The 17242-nt window shown below is 47.3% G+C and overlaps 1 protein-coding gene across 3 annotated transcripts in view; it reads right to left on the reverse strand.

Annotated features, from left to right (window-relative positions):
• Azin2 (antizyme inhibitor 2) overlaps window positions 1-16905 on the reverse strand; it is a 31799-nt gene extending 14894 nt beyond the window's left edge. The window contains exons 1-10 of one of the 3 annotated variants that reach the window (XM_046469126.1): window positions 16777-16905; window positions 16563-16683; window positions 15733-15897; window positions 14373-14402; window positions 14110-14283; window positions 5864-6036; window positions 4777-4911; window positions 4036-4201; window positions 2399-2561; window positions 1073-1185 (exon numbers count right to left, since the gene is read on the reverse strand). In XM_046469126.1, the coding sequence (XP_046325082.1) occupies window positions 1073-1185; window positions 2399-2561; window positions 4036-4201; window positions 4777-4911; window positions 5864-6036; window positions 14110-14283; window positions 14373-14402; window positions 15733-15837 (1059 nt within the window). In that variant the 5' untranslated portion in view covers window positions 15838-15897; window positions 16563-16683; window positions 16777-16905. Of the gene's footprint in view, window positions 1-1072; window positions 1186-2398; window positions 2562-4035; window positions 4202-4776; window positions 4912-5863; window positions 6037-14109; window positions 14284-14372; window positions 14403-15732; window positions 15898-16562; window positions 16684-16776 lie in introns of those variants that run through there. The other 2 variants (XM_046469125.1, XM_046469127.2) reach the window with 2 other exon arrangements.
• Window positions 16906-17242: the final 337 nt, after the last annotated feature.

A 17242-nucleotide genomic window follows, 5' to 3' on the forward strand; every position in this document is an offset into this window, starting at 1 on the left:
GAAAAAAAAAATACAGGAAACTACATGGCCACCCATTGGAGTTAGATGTGTTGAAATACTATGTAGTCATCAAAAAACATGTTATCAAAAATTAATTAATGGGGGGCTAGGGTTGTAGCTCAGTGGTAGAGTGCTAGCCTAGCTGGTGTGAGGCCCTGGGTTCAATCCTCAGCACCATATAAAGATAAATAAAATATGAGGCTGGGGTTGTAGCTCAGCGGCAGAGTACTTGCCTTGCACATGTGAGGCACTTGGTTCGATCCTCAGCACCACGTAAAAATAAAATAAATAAAGAAAATATATTGTGTCCATATTTTTAAAAAAAGAGAAATAAAATAAAGGTATTGTATCCATCTATAACTACAATGAAAATTAATTAATGGTATGGAGATAGCTATGCCCCAAAGTACATTAGTTTTTTGGGGGTTTTTTGGTACTAAAGATTTAATCCAGGGGTGCTTAACCACTGGGATATATCCCCAGCCCTTTTTATTTTGAGACAGGGTCTCACTGTTTGCTTAGATGCTCACTAAATTGCTGAGGCTGGCCTTAAACTTGCAATCTTCCTGCCTCAGCCTCCCTAGTCGCTGGGATTACAGATGTATGCCATTGCTCCAGGCTACAATGCATTTCTTTTTAAATATCTTTTTTAGTTGTAGATGAACACGATACTTTTATTTTGTTTTTATTTTTAAGTGGTGCTGGGGATCGAACCCAGTGCCCCACACATGCTAGGCAAGGGCTCCAGCACTGAGCCACAACTCCCAGCCCCTACAATGCATTTTTTAAAAGAATAAAAATAAATATAATGCACAAGGAGTCTATCTTGGTATAGTGAGGTTATGGGCAATAATTTTGTCCTTGTATATTTTCTACAATGAATGTGTTTTTCTTTTTAAAAATTAGATAAAGGACTGGGGATATAGCTCAGTGATAGAGCAACTGCCTAGAATGCTCAAGGGTCCTGGGTTCAATCCCCAGCACCACAAAAAATAAAGAAAAATTAGGTAAAAACACAACAGGTTACTGAAACACACACAGGTGAAAACAGGCCCACAAGGGGTAAGCTCACCTTCTGCAGGATGGGGGTGGGGCAGATGTTGTCAAACAGGACTGAGTTGAAGATCCCATACACACCGTCATCAAGATGGTACACGATGGTCTTAGGGGCGGAACCATTTTCCTCTGCAGGGAGGGGAAGGGTCAGGGGCAACACAAGCAGAATGTGAGGGGGCTGGGAGTGGGGAGTTGGTACCATGGTGGGCCCAGCAAGCATGACAGGTCTGTGAAGCCAAAGGGCTGCCTCTTCCTCAACTGTGGGGTGGGTCCTGCAATTGGAGCCACCAACAGCCATCCTTCTAATGACATGGGTTCACGGTTGTGTTGGGAACACCCACCCTTGCAGCGTTCCTGCCTGGGACACATTACCAGCCTGCAGCTGAGCCCCTAGGTGTCCTAGCAAAGGCAGAAGAGTAGCCCATCCAAATTCAAGGCCCCAAGAAGTTAAACCTCTTGCTCAGAGGCACATAACAGGGTGGTGGATGAGCTGAAATGAGAAGCCAGGTCTTCTGACTGGACTACGTAGGTTAATCCCCCAGATCTGTGACAGAGGCCAGAATGTTATTCCTGCACGCGCGCGTGCGTACACACACACACACACACACACACACACATGCAACATCTCTACCTGGAACCCACCACCCTGCCATGTGAATCATCTCTGAAGCTCTCCCTAGAGTCCTGGAAGGACAAAGAAACAGGGCAAAGCCCAAGATCAGAGTCTCTGACACCTCTCCCTCAAAGAGCAAAGAGAGGTGCCGAGGAGGCCTGATTTGTCAATCTAGAAGGGCAGAGAAGAGTGTTTACACTGGTGGTATCAGCCCAGCCTGAACTTGAATTCCAGCATTGCCTCTTGTCAGTTGTGTGACCTTGGGCTGCTAACCCAACCTCTCCTTGCCTTCATTCTTTCATCTGTCAAGGGGACTTTAACAAATATAAGTTGTTGTTGATTATTTTATTAAATTATGAGGATGGATGAACAAGAGTATCTTGGAGAGGAGACAGACATGGGTCAAACACAGGCTTTACCTCTTTACAAGCTATTAAGCAATTCACTTGTGTTCCCTTTAACTCTGTTTCCTCATCAAACAAAAATGGAGTCAATAAAGAATCTATTCTAAGTCCATCTTGATCTCAATCTGCACAAAATATGAACATGCCTTGGAAAAAGGATGCTAAACAAGTGTCTTGGGGTGAGTGGACCCGATTGTAATTTTCCCTCAGCAAGCACCCATTCTCCAGACTCCCCACCTCTAGGCCTAAATCTAGACGCTGCTCAGCCAGCCACTGTCCCCAGCTTTAGGGAAGAATGGGGCTCTGCTATCCATCTGGCACCTACCCTCCCTGCCAGGCTGGTCCAGAAGAACCTCCTTCTTGGCGATGATGCTGACTGCCACGGTGAAGGCGGAGGTCACATAGTAGCGCCCCAGCTCAGCAAGGATGTCCACACCACAGCCCTCTGGGAAGTACAGGTCCAAGGCTGAGTTGATCACAGAAGCAATCTGGTGAGAGGGGATGAGGGGACAATTGTGTGTTCAAAATAGACTGGAAGCCTATTCTGGTTTGCAAGGTGAGGTTTATGCTAAAGATCTGCTACAGCTCCAAGTCTGTTTCTTGAAAGCTGCTTTGATTTCAGGAAGAAGGATTTGGCAGCTGCTAAGCCCCAGCTAGTAATTTGGGGCAGCTAGACAGGTGGGAGGGGGACAGGGCTGAATCACGACCCTCGTGCTTATATAAATCACCCTGTTCAGTGCCCTCATAAAGGAGAGGAGCATCCTTTTGTAATGCTAGGTGCTCAAATCCAGAAGCCCTGATGTGGATGGATCTTTCTTTCATAAATAACCAGTTCATTAAATAATACATTATATTAGAGAAAAAAATTTTTTAAACAACCAAGAAGGAAAAAGAAGATAAAAGACATCCTAATTTTATCATGTCAAGAAACCTAATCGTTGTGAGCTTTCTAGAGAAACTCCTTTCTTTTTATGCAAACATTTTTTTATTATGAACGAGACGGGTCTGTGTATCTGTTCTGATTGCCTGTTTTACTCAATAGATTGAGAATGTTCATGTGAGTGAATATTTTCATTGTAAGAATGTTCCATGCCAAGGCATGGTGGGTATGCCTGTAATCCCAGCAACACCAGAGGCTGAGGTAAGAGGATCTCACATTTAAGGCCAGCCTCAGCAACTTAGTGAGGCAGGCCCTAAGCAACTTAGCGAATCCTTGTCTGAAAATAAATGGCTATGGATGTCACTCAGTGGTAAAGTGCCCCTGGGTTCAATTCCCAGTGCCAAAAAAAAAAGATCTATAATCTAACCAATCCTGAGTATTAGATGGTCTAGGTAAATGCACTCAATTTTGATTATATGCAAAGCTGCAAGTCTGGTCTATGAGGCTAATTCTTTGGGTCCATTTGGTATTAGCTCCTCTGGGTCAATTCCAAGCTGTGGAGATTCCGGAAAAGGCCTCTTTCTAAGAAAAAGTGACTCCTAGTGGTAAGAGTGAGGATTGCAATGACATTTTCCTGCCTTCATCTCACAGGTGGGAAGGAGACACACAGACTGGGAGTGGATCCAAGGTTGGTTTTCCTTCCCCTGCTTTCCCACCTTATTTTTTGTCAGCTCACCTGAGGGTGGACAGGGCATACTCAGACCCTCAAAGAGTCTTATGACATGCAAATAGGTTTTGGCTAAGCCTCACACAGGTTTGGTAAGCGGGGTCTGATACCAGGCTGAGCCTGGTATGCAGCCAGCTCTGCTGTGGACTCAGGAAATGTCAAAACCTCTGAGCCTTGGTTTGCTCAGCCTTAGCATGAGGTTAACAGTAGTGAGATGATCCAGGGAAAGCAACGAGGACAGCATGTGACACACAGGACCCACTCACAGTATCCCTGTGATCACTGCACCCCTCCACCGTGCCCCCCTGCTCTCTACCCAGAGGGCCCAGCAAGACACTCCTAGCGCCAGGGTTACCTCTTCAAATCTCACTTTGGCTCCCTCTATGCCAGGGAAGCCTCCACCAAGGTCCAGAATGTGCATTGTGTGGCCCAACTCGGCACCCATTTCAAACACAAGGCGGGCATCTGCGATGGACTGAGCATAGGCCTGAGGGTCAGGACAGCCACTGCCAACATGAAAACTGGGAAATGAAGGAAGAGACTCAGCTTACATGAAGAGCCCCCCCCCCCCCAGTCCCAGTCAGGAACAGCCTTGGGCAGACACGTGGGACAGTGTGCCCATGTTAAAGGTACAATGACTGAAGGCCTAAACCGTTAAATGGGTTACAAAGGGCCATGTGGCAAGTGAGGACTAGACAGGAGGCACTTGGTGCTCCTCCCATCCCCCCATGCTGCCCCTGGAGAGGAACATTAAGGAATAAGAACTAGGACCCCAAGAAACCCAGATCCAGACATGCCTGCCCCTCAGCTATGTGGCCTGGACAAGTTATTCAGCCAGCCTTACTTTAATTTCCCCAAGGCCAGGTCTCTGAGAAGAACCTCCTGGAATAAGACCTTCTGGAGATTGTGGAGTTAGGGAAGGAGACATTCCAAACCTTCTTTTCAGAGAGAGGAAATTCTCAACTGGAAAAATTCCAGGCCCAGGGGTTGGCCATGCTTGGAAGCTCTGGGAAAAGTCTCATACAGGATGATTAATTCCTGGGAAACAGGCAGAGGGCTGAGCATGGGTGGGGGTGGTGGGGATCCTGGTGCACACCTCACACCCACCACCTCCATGTGGCTCTTCTTGGCATTTTCAAGCAGATGTCTGCAGGATTTCAGCGACGCTCCAAACTTCAGGCTTAGGCGGCTCAGGGAGTGGGAGTCGTCGGTGGCAATGCACAGCACCATCCTAAGGAAACAAGCAGTGCACCCTGCTGGGTGAATCCTGCCTGCGCCTCCCCAACCAGGTATCCTCTGAACCCAGAGCTGGGGACTCATGTGGCTCAGAGCCAACTGAGTCCACAGCCTCCCATACCCCTCCTCTCCTGCTCAGCCATCAACCTCTGAGTCTTGGATAACCCACTCTCTAGGTGTCCTAGGACCCATTCCTACATTCCTGGTCTACCTCATCAGATCTCCCCTGGGCAGCTCCCATCCTTCCAAATCAGCCTCCACACCTGTCAGAGTTTTCAGACATTTCAAGCATGAGGGGAAACATTTTGCTAAAAAAGTCTTAAGAAGAACCCTAGTAACACGATGGAAGCCGCTTTGGGTAAACCAGAGTGGCCTGCCACTCAACCTGCTCTTCACCAGGGCTCCTTCCTGGGATCCCCAGAGTACCCAGTAATCTGTAAAAGCCACAGCCAGAGCAAAATGTCCAGCCCTGACCCCTTCCAGAATCCACGTCTGCATGTCATTCACTGTGTGCTTTGCCCATCATGGCGTATTCCAGCTGCATCACATTGCTGTGGACTCCTTGGATAACCCATACTGTTTCCAACACCAGTCTGTTTGCTCATGTAGTTCACTATGTGCCCTTCCCAAATTTTATTCATTCCTCAGGGCCCAATTCATGTGCCATCTCCTCCTGAAGCTTTCCTGACCACCCCCACCCCTGCCCAGGTTCTCTCAAGCCTGAGACTTGACCCCCATACCATGGGTCTTCTCTGCCTGGCTTGTAACCAGTGCCTTTGATCTAGTCAGACCCTGGCATCCTGGGCCCAGTCAGAGAGCAGCCACCCCAACCTCCTGTAAGTGTGGCCAGGTCCAAGACAGGGTCCTCTCCCAGCTCCCCACACCTCCCACCCTTCCTGCCCACACCCAGCAGCCCAGCCTCCCTGCATGAGTGACTCTTAGCTTACTTGGCACTGGGGTGGCTCTTGACCACCTTTGCCAGCTCCATCTCATTGTCGAAGCTCAGTAGCCGCACCCCATGCTTAGCAGCATACTTGATCTGTGCGATTTGCTTACAGGGGTTGGCATAGATGATCTTACTGGCAGGGACACCAATGCGCTGGACCAACTCCATCTCTGCCTGTGGGGTCCCAAAGGTGGTGGTGAGGAGGCACCAGGGCCTGCTGGCCCATGGGAGCCAAGGAAGCACAGGTGAGGGGCAAAGTCTTAGCTACACATGGGGGGGTCTGTAACAAGTGGGCCATCCCTTTAAGACAACAGATAAACAAAAATCAGGACTTTATGCTGATTCACTCACTCTGCGCTGCTGCATACAGTCATCCCGTGGTGCGCTGAACAATCCTGAGGAGTCCCATTCACAGCAATTAGAGAGGTTGTTCATACATTTATTATAACTCACTGGTAGTAAATCATCTAATTCTTATAAAATCAGCATATTTATTATAACAATTAAGTCTCTTAAGGGGTACATTTTCTAATTCACATGAAGGCCCTATAGGGACTCATGATGGTCCTGATGACAGGCTTCTGATACATTTTTCTGGCAAATTTAAATGTTAAATGAATATTACTTGGAAAACAGTATGGAAGTTCCTCAAAAAATTAAAAGTAGAGCTATTAGGATCCAGAAATCCTATACTGGGTATATATCCAAAGAAACTGAAATCAGAGCCAGGCACAGTGGCACAAACCTGTAATCCCAGTGACCTGAGAAGCTGAGGCAGGAGGATTGCAAGTTTGAGGCCAGCCTCAGAAACTTAGCAAGGACCTAAGCAACTTAGCAAGACCTGGTCTCTAAATAAAAATAAAAAGGGGTGGTGCATGCCTGTAATCCCAGCAGCTCAGGAGGCTGAGGCAGGAGGACCATGAGTTCAAAGCCAGCCTCAGCAAAAGGGAGTAAAATCTAAGCTATCTCTAAATAAAATATAAAATAGGGCTGGGGATATGGCTCAGTGATAAAGCACCCCTGAGTTCGATCCCTAGTACCAAAAAAAAAAAAAAGAACGAAATTGAAATCAGTATGTCAAAGACATGTCTTCTACACTTTCATGTTCATTCCAGCATCATTCATAATTAGCCAAGTTATAGAATCAACCTAAACATTCACTGATGGATGAGCAGATAAAGAAAATGTTGTGTGTGTGTGTGTGTATATATATATATATATATACATACATACATACATACATACACACATACACACAATGGAATACTCTTCAGCCTTAAAAAAGGAAAACTATCTTGTCATTTATACATTTTTTCTCTTGTGATGCTGGTAATTGATCCCAGGGGCTGCATACATCCTAGGCAAGCATAGTACCACAGAGCCACATCCCCAGTGCCTGGAAATTGGTCATTTGTGATGACATGAATGAACCTGGAGGACATTATGTTAATTGAAATAAATCAGAGACAGAAGGACAAATACCATATGATTCACACTTGTATGTAGAGTCTAAAAATCTCAAATTTAAAGCAGAGAATAGAATGGTGTTGGCCAGCAAGGTAGAGGAGCTGTGGGGTTGTCAAAGGATACACAGTGTCAAAGATAAGTCCAAGAGATCTCTTGTATATCTTGGTGACTGTAACCAATAATAATGTACTGTATGCCTGGAAATTGCTAAGAGTAGATTAGGTGTTCTCATCACAAAAAAATGAATATGTGCATCAATGTGTTATGTCAGTTTGATTTAGCCATCCCACAATGTAAATATCAAAATATTATGTTGCAGCCAGGTGTGGTGGCACATGCCTGTAATCCTAGCAGTTTGGGAGGCTGAGGCAAGAGAATTGCAAGTTTGAAGACAGCTTTGGCAACTGAGTGAGAACCTGTCTCCAAAAAAAAAAAAAGAAAGAAAAAGAAAAGGGCTGAGATGCAACTCAGCAGTAGAGCACCCCTGGGCTCAATCCCCAGTACCACCCCCCAAAAAATTATGTTGTGTCTTATAAATATATATAACTTTATCCACTTGATAAATAAGACCATTACTTTGTGTATTAGAAAGTCTATAAGACTGAGCACCTAGCTGGACACAGTGGTACACGCCTGTAATCCTAGCAGCTCAGAAGGCTGAGGCAGGAGGATCATGAGTTCAAAGCCAGCCTCAGCCAAAGTGAGGTGCTAAGCAACCCAGTGAGACCCTGTTTCTAAATAAAGTACAAAAAAATAGGACTGAGGATGTGGCTCAGTGGTCGAGTGCCCCTGAGTTCAATCCCTGGTACCTCCCCAAAAAAGACTGAGCAGCTTTCTGGGAGATCACCCAGCCCCAAAGATCTATGCTATGCAGGGTACCATGCTGGGTGACTCCCAACTCAGCCCCTCTCCCCTAAGGCCTCCTCTTCCTCACCTTTTGTGTATCTGTTTGGTTTTTCTGGGTTTTTTGTTTGTTTGTTTGTTTGTTTGTTTTGCAAGGCTGAGGAGGGAACAGAGAGCTTTGAGCATGCTAGGCAAATGCTCTGCCCTGAGCTACACCCCCCGCTCTTCCTCACCTTTATAGAATACAGCACTACTTGATTGCTGCATTAATGGTACAGACAATGATGCTGGTGGTGGAGGCAGTGGTGGCGGTTGTGAGAGTAGCCATGTTCATTGAGCACCTGCCACAAGCTGCCCTGACAGAGGTGCTTGATATGAAGTGTTGGTAGACCTTTTTTTATAGAAGGTCTGAATCATATTTCAAGCTCTGCACATCATGTGATCTCTGTCAGACTATTCAGTTGCCATTGTGGCACCAAAGCAGCCAGAGACAATGCATAAATGAAAGAGTATGGCTGTGATCCAGTAAAACTTGATGCAGTCAGGTAGTAAGCTAGCTTTGGACCACTGTCCATAGTTTGCTGACCCCTGCTTTAAATGCATCAGTTTATTCAGTCCTTACAATAACCCATTCAGGCGGGTATTAGCTCCATTCTACACAGAAGGAAACTGGTGCTCAGAGAGGCTATGGAACCCGTAGATGGCAAAACCAACTTTCAAATCAAGTCTGACTCTTCATGAATAAGGGAAAGAAGTCAAGAGCGAGCCAGTTTTGAAACATGGCAGGAGACATAAGAGCCATTTGTAACCACCTGAGTTTGTAATTAAACTCTAATTTTTGATTTAGCAAATTTTTAGCACTAGGTATTTATATGCATTATTTCACATACTGCCTATACCTATGGAGTATTTACTGGCCACATTTCACGGAGTACAAAATTGAGTTCAGAGAGGTGCACCTGCCTATGAAGATACTGTCAGTAAGTAGCAGAGTAGGACACAAAGGTCCAGCTCCAGAGCCAGACTCAGTCCCCCCACAGCTTGCTTCCCAGAGGTGGATGTGGCCTCCACCATGAGGTCAAGTGCATGTGAAAGTGTGTTTTTGCTCCCTGCCTTGCCACATGAGGTGAGGGGAAGAAACAATGATAACACCTGTGATTTAGCTTTGATTATAAATACTTAAATATTATCATTTATAAAGGCTCGATATATGCCAGCCATTGCATTTAGCTTGAATTTTAAATGCATTCTCAATTAACCTTCATAATACTCTTATAAGTAAGAGACTCAAAAGAGGTTAGGTGACTTGTCCAAAGTCACATAGTTTATAATGACACAGCTGGGACTGCAACTGCCATACCTCAACCTGCACTGACAGGAGTCTCTTATGCATTTATTGAGTTCTAAGACTCTCTGATGGGTGCTAATGAAAACAAGTCAGCACATCTGACCCCATGGAGCTTTCAAGCTGCTGGGAAAGACAGACAGTCACAGATGGATACTGAATAATGGTGGAATTATAAATTATTAAAAGGTTGAAGAAAAAGTACAGGATGCTAGAGAATGCGGGACCAAGAGACCTGGGTGTGAGGGATAAAGGACAGCCTTTCTGGGGGTCAGGAATTGAAGCAAAGCCTGCTGGGGGCCTCTGCCAGACCAAGAAGGAAGAAAAGAAGGTTTCCAGGAGACAAAGCAACCTGGACAGAGATTCTGGGGCAAGAAGGTGCTCAGGCAAACCAAAGAACAGAGGCTGTTGGCTTGGCTTGGGCAGGGTACATGTAGTGAGGAAGATGAGGTCAGGAGGTGGACAGAGCTCCCGAGAAAAACCAAGAAACTGCTGGTAGGTTTATAGTTTACCCAGAAGATGATGGAAAGAATTTTAAGAGTTTCAAGAAGGGAAATGACACAGAACTATATTTTAAACACAAGGTCTAAGTGTTTATTATTCTGTCACCTGAGGAGTGGCCTGAGGGGATTCTGGGGAGAGTGGTCACTGGCTGTCATAATTGCCCTGGGAGAGATGACATAACCAGCTCTGGAAAGACTGGGAGATGTGTTCCAGAGGCTGGCTACTAAGCTGAGTGATGTACGGCATGTAGGGATGAGGGGTGAGGATATGTGAGAGGCACACACACTCCCAGCAGACCTAGGCATCCTCATGAGAGGAAGAGGGGGAGATCAGGGGTGTGTGTGAGCAACCTGGTCCAGGCCTCTGCTGGCCAGTCAGCTAGACAGACAAGTAGGAGCTGGAGGTTAATATGTGGGAGGCTCTGGCATACTGATGGTATTTAAGCATTGAGACGAGATGAAATTCTCTAAGAGGAGGAAGACTTTACAAGAGAGGGGGTCTAAGACAGAACAGGGAGGAATGCTACCATTTAGAAAGCAGTAGATGCTGGGAGAAGCCTGGCCCAAGGACTCAGGAGAAGAGAAGAGGGAGACAAATCCACAGATGATAATGTCATTCTCAACGAGCAGCAGTGCCTAGCGAAGGTGGGGCAGCCCTGCAGCACACTCTGTCCTCTTACATATCTCTGAACTCTCTAGGGCACACATGAATGTTATTTTTTAAGAATATGTTGCTGAGTAGAATGCAGTTAAGAGGTCAGATAGTGCCTGGTAGGGTGGCACACATCTGTAGTCTCAGCAACTCGGGAGGCTGAGGCAGAAGGATCACAAGTTCAAAGCCAGCCTCAGCAACTTAACGAGTCCCTAAGCAACTTGGAGAGAACCTGTCTCTAATAAACAATAAAAAGGGCTGGAGATGTGTAACCGATGTGATTCTGCAACTTGTATTTGGGGTAAAAAATGGGAGTTCATAACCCACTTGAATCAAATGTATGGAAGATGATATGTCATGAGCTTTGTAATGTTTTGAACAACCAATTAAAAAAAAAAAAAAGGGCTGGAGATGTGGCTCAGTGATTAAGCCTCCCCCCCCCGTCCCCCAGGGTTCAATCCCTGATACCAAATAAATAAACAATAAAATATGTCAGATAAAAAGAGGAGCAAGGAGTATCTTCAGACCAGGTCCAGATGTGTCAACATGAACATATCTCCAATACCTACTGAGTTTAAAGTTGTGTGGAACAGTATGTACCACAAGTGCTTTTTATATACTGTTATAAAATTGCAACATATTTTATATACTCTCTGTGACTCGCTGATGTGTTTTGTAGATGCTATATATCCACCAAACCCATAATGGTCATTATCTATGGAGATATAAAACTGATGCCCTACTTTATCTTTGGGTGAATGAATCAATGTATTATCTGAAAAACTCACAATTACTGCTTCAAATAAAGTGCTCATTGGATCTTGAAGGTCGTTGGGTACCTTGATAACAGGAAATTCTTTGCAGCAGTAAGAGTGAAGGCTGGGCAGCAGTGGCCTGAGGAGCGGTATTGGGGGATGAGGCATTGAGTGGGGACAGGCAAGCATGCAGACAACCCTGCTGATTTGACCATCGTGGGGGAGCAAGGCACTGGGCTGGAGGAGGATGTAGTGTCCAAGGAAGGCTTCTAAGGATAGAAGGAAGCTGAGGGAGTCAGCTAAAGACAAGGGATGGGTTTGGAACAATGACATAAGGTCCATGGGAAGAAGACCAGATGGACCTGAGCCCTGTGCTAGCCATGGCCTGTGCCCCTGGCTCTGGAACATGTCGAATGGGTGTCTGTCTATACATCCAGCCCTAGCTCATGCCAGGCCCTTCCCTTGGTCAATGTCCACTACGGCATGGTGCCATTAAGCATGGCCACCCACTAATATCAACCAGAAGAGGGCAGCCTCTCCCCTTTAAGAAAAATTCTAAATCAGGCTGAGAATGGAGCTTAAGAGAAAGTGCTTGTCTAACAAGTAGGAGGCCATCTCCAGTGCTGCAAAGAAAAAAAAAAAAAAACTTTTAATTCCCAGGAGCCACCCCTCTGTAAATGATGCCCCAAAGGGTCTGCATGATCCGAACCACAGGAGGGAGCTCAGACCTCTACTTGCCCTTATAGGGAAATGAGGGCAGACGACATTAGTCAAGTACCAGCTCAGCCACCTCCTTTTCCAAGGACCTTGGAAAAGACAACAGCAATGGAGTTGGTGACCACATTGCTAGACTCAAGCTGTCACCTCCCAATGCATGACCCTGAGCAAATCTCTCAACCTCTGTGCTTCATTTCCTTATATATGTAATGTGTCTCCACAAGACTGTTGTCAGTATCCTGATAAAATCATGACCTCAGAGGGCTGTTGCGAGAAAAAAATGAGATCATGTACAGAAACTTCTTGGCAAAGTGCCTGGCACAGCAGATGCCCTCAGCAAACAGTAGAAGTTTCTACCATCTTCAAGGTCTCCTATACCTAGCAGTTCTGCCCTTTGGAGGCCAGCCCCAGAGACTAAAAGGCCAGGCACCTCCTCCCTGGGTTTCCAGAAGCACAGCACTTCAGTCAGTGAGGTTTTGTCCTATCCTTCACCTCTAGACTAGGGGAACCAAAGGATCCTGTTCCTTCTCGCCCCAAGTGGAGGCCCAGTGTGCTGCAGGAGGTGGCTGGGAGGACAAAAGTCTTGGCTCTGGATTTCTTCCCACGAGCTTCACAGGGCTTTATGCAAGACACACATAATATGAGATGTGCAAAGCAAGAGCAAGAGACTCACCACCAAGAAGAGCAGGAGTATTAACATTCACTCCCCAGCAAAGGACCTTGTTCTGATCACTCCACCCCCATGCACACTTCTCCCCACCATCCTGCCCAGGCTGGCTCTCTTCCTGTCTATTCCAGCAGTCCTTTCTAGAACTCTCCTCACAACATCCAGCCCCCTTGCCCATCAGGGTTTAAAAGGGATTTCCCTCAAAACAACCATTATTAACCATCTAGAATCTGAGGACAGCAACAATATCCCAAAACAATGCTCAGCAGGTCTGTTCCTATCTCAGAGCTTTGCACCTGCTGTTCCCTCTGTCTGGAATGCTCTTCCCCTAGCTATCCACCTGGCTTGATCCCCTGCCTCCTTCAGGTCTGCATTCAAATTTCAGCACAGCCTTCCCTGGCCAAAACAATGCAGTGCTCTCGCCCAACATTCCCTACTTCCCTTTCCTGCTTCTTCACCCCAGCATTTACAACCTAAAACACTCTGTTTTCACAGTTTCCTTTGTTTATTTTTTTAAAAAGCAAGCTCCATGAAGGAAGGGCTTTTTTTGTTTTGTTTGATTCATGGCTGAATACCCACCTAGAATAATATTTGGCCCCACTCTAGCTGCTCAGTAAATATTTGCCAAATAAATGAGATATGTTCAAAACCGTACCGAGGAAACTTTATAGCTTAAAGGCTTTTTAATCTAGTCAGAACAGAATGAAAATAGATGAAGTAGGCATTCTACTCAAGGACAACAGAGTTTATCTTGTGCAATGCTATACCTCTAGCTCTACCAAGCAGTCACAATTGTGGTTCAATGACTATTGAGTGACAGTACATAAGCAAAGTTGATCAAAAGCCAGTAGGAGGAATTAAGATAACAGCAGAAATCAAATTAGAAAGCCAGTAAAATTGGCAGCAACAAAAAAATTGTAAAAGGATTAGTTAAAAAAAAGCACATTCACACATTAATATTATAAAAGAAAAAATAAAACCAACAATGTAGATGTGTTTTGTTTTGTTTTAATTGGAAGAATACCACATATAGCTCTATGCCAAGACATTTAAAAACCTCCATTAAAAAAGAGACCCATCTACCCAGGGACACACAATGTTCCAATTTGGAACTTCAAGTCTAACAAATTTCATGCGCATTTCTTCCTCCCTCATCCCTGGAGCCTCCTCCTGAGTGGGTGGCTTTCCCAGAAGGTAGGGGCCAACTGCAGGTCACTCCTTCCCAGGGCCCAACCACCCATCAGGGCCACAATCAGTAGGCATCAAAGATCAGTGCCCAGGTGAGGGCAGGAGCTCACCTTGTTAGCACAGCTGAAGCCCAGCCCCAGCTCAGCCAGGACCTTCAGCACGCCCAGGCTGCTGTTGCACTTGACAGCATAAAAAGGCCGGACTCGAGGCAGGCACTTCAGAAAGCAAAAGTGCTTTCTCACCACGGCACCCAGGTCTGCCACAAAGAAGGCAGCAACCTTGCCCTGCACAACAAGAGGTGGATGGATGTGAGACACTACAATACCCAGCTCCCTCCCGGTGCAAGCCATCCATAATCATTCCAAATACCTACCTCCAGTTCAGTTCTGGCCACAAAGTTATCCTGTTGTGTAGGATGGAAGGCAAACTCCTTAGCCTGGCATTCAAGGCCCTGTGATCCAGCTCTCACCCCTCCCCTCAACACAGCTAAAATGCCAACTATAGGCTGGATCATTTTTCTACCTCCAAGCCTTTGTTCCCACCAACTCCTCCACTGGATTTAGCAAAATCCCAATCTACCTTCAGGTCTCCTTCCAAATGCCACTACCCCAAACCTGTGAAGCAACTTAGCCTTGAATGCTGCTGTTGCATTTTGCCTGTGCTTCCAAAGTAACAGAACTGCATATACATCAGTCTGCACCAGGAAAGGCAGATGCTGTGGCCTACAGCCCATCACCTTCCACACACAGTTGCTCATGAAGCCTTGAGGTTGTAAAACTGGCTTGAAGGCTGAACATGTATGAGCTTGGGTAAGATACATTATTTAGACCTTCCTTGAGACTCATTTTCCTTTTCCTGCAACACTTTTTTCCTCATGCCCATCTCTCGTATTAGATAGGCTGCTAAGGGACAGAGATGATCAGACAGGTCTCTAGCCCTAAAGGGGCTTCGGTCAGAAGAGACCCCTTCAGTGAGTGCTAGCAGGATGTTTCCACAAAATGTATTGGGGGCCACAGAGAAGGAAATAAAATCTGTGCTTGGGGCAATCAGGAAAAAGCAACACAGATGAAAAGAAAGGAATACTAGAAATGGGTAAAGGGGAGATGCTGTCTGGATGTTCTCTGTCTGGATGTTCCAGACAGAGAGGACAGCCTGGGTAAAGGCAGGGTAATAGAACATAAGGCATCACAGGGAAATATGAATAGAGTAGTTCAGCTCTGATGGAGCATAATACATACTGTGGGAATATAAAGGCAGAAATGGGGCAATGGAAACAGACTTGATCCTGTAGCAACAGAATTCTGATTTTGAGCAGGGCTATGATATAGTTAGAAAGGTGGGATGAAACAGGGGGTTGCTCAGGAGGCCTTTAGAGAGATGAGGACTGAACTACATGATGATGAGGACTGAATCCCTGGAGGGTTATTTAAGGAGGCAGACCTCACAGAGATGGGTGATGTTTACATGTGGGAGGTAAAGGAGGAAAAGTAGAGAACTCCCAGTCTGCTGTACTGAAAGGCTGGGTACATGGCATTGATACTGTTTGTTCATCAAGGCAGGGAACACAGGAGGGGCAGATTTGGGGGCAAGAATGGAAACTGGAGATAAAATGAGCCAGTCTCTGGCAAATATTTAGGACTGAATACCAAATAAGTGGAAGAATAATATGAGGGCCCTAGGAGCCCCTCCAGAGGAGAGGACAGGGGACCCATCCCCCACTCCCAGCCTCTCACCGTGGTGGCCTGTGAGGCCCCCAAAGTGAGTTCCTCCAGCAGGTCTTTGGTACTGAAGCCCTCCTCCACCATCACAAAGTCCGATTCACTCAGGTAGCCGGCCATGCTGAGCAGGAACAGCCGCCGCTGCCGCCGCCGCCTCCGCCTTAGAAAGTATGCAACACACTGCGGGGGGGGGGGGGGGGGGGGAGCCGAGGAGGAGAGAGGTGGAGGGCACAGCTAAGAGGCAGGATCCGCTGCGCCCCTTGCCTTCCAAATTCCGTCACGCCCCGCCCCCAGGACAAGCTTGGGAGTTTGGGTTCACTGGGAACGTTGGGGACGGTCAGGAATTCTGGATGGGACAAAACATTGTATGCCTAAATGTCATGTCTGTCAGCCTCAGTTGCCCCACTTGTAAAATGGATGGATTGTTTCGGAGACCATTTCCAGTTCCGAAATTCTGGGTTTGGAAAGAGGTAAATAACAAGGGGGCAGGAAATCTAAGACATCTGGGTGGGGAAGTTTCCAAGGCGCCCCCAATCCTGACCACGCCCACCTAGAAAGGATGCCTGCGGTCAAGCCAAAGATTCTCAGCCTGAAAACAGCAGCTTAGGTTCGAGTCCGCTCTCTGCTATGTGACCTTGGGTACTTTCCGACCCCTCTCAGAGCTCGGTTTCCCCGTTTGTAAATGATTGGTCCTGTCATGCTAGAATTCTAAGCAAGCATGAAGGTGCCACATGGTGGGCGGGGTCCGCGGACTCTGGGGCGCGAATCTAAAGCCGGGATTCTGCCCGACTGACCCCTCTCGAGCGCAGGACTGAGGTTCCGTCCCAACCCCCATACCCCCTTACCAAGCCCCGTCCTCCTTCGCGGGGGCCAGAGCCAGGCGCGCTGCTAGGGGGGGTCGCCGGTGACCTCGAAACTTGTGCAACACCCCGAGAAGGAGTGGCAGTTGCGGAGCCGAGGCCCCTGCTGAGAGGAGGCAAGAGGGGCCAGGAGGCAGGTCAGCACCGAAGCCGAGGGCGCCCGCTCCCCAAGGCTCCCCAAGCCACTCCCTGCACTCGCCTTAAAACGCATTTACACGGCTTCGGCCCATAGGTCTCCCTAGCGAGTGAATCGGATCCTCGACGCCTCCGCTCGCTCGCTCCCCCCGGCTCCGGCCCCGCGGCCTGCGCCCCGCGCGCCCAGCAGCCACCGACCCCACGCCCCGCCTTCCGCCTGCTGTCCGCTTATATAAGCCCCGCCCAGGCCCCGCCCCTAGGGCCCTAACTCCGCCCCTGCTAGCTCCGTCGCCCTGGCAACCGGGTGCCGCTAGCCCATTGGTCGATTCGGACATAAAGCATTCAGCTCTGCTTGTGGGCTCCGCAAACCTGCGCCGCAGTCCCTCGCGGATCCTTCTCTGAGGTTACCCAAGCTGGGAAGTGGGAACGGCAGAGCCACCACCTCGGAATTCACAGCATCTACACAGGTAGCACCTTTAGATCCTACATCTTGGGTCTTGGAGGGTGGGCAGAAAGCCCACCCTTGAAGT

The sequence above is a fragment of the Marmota monax genome, unplaced genomic scaffold (assembly GCF_021218885.2).
Source record: "Marmota monax isolate L192 unplaced genomic scaffold, Marmota_monax_Labrador192_F-V1.1 WCK01_AAM20220418_F8-fsc00008, whole genome shotgun sequence".
NCBI lineage: Eukaryota > Metazoa > Chordata > Mammalia > Rodentia > Sciuridae > Marmota > Marmota monax.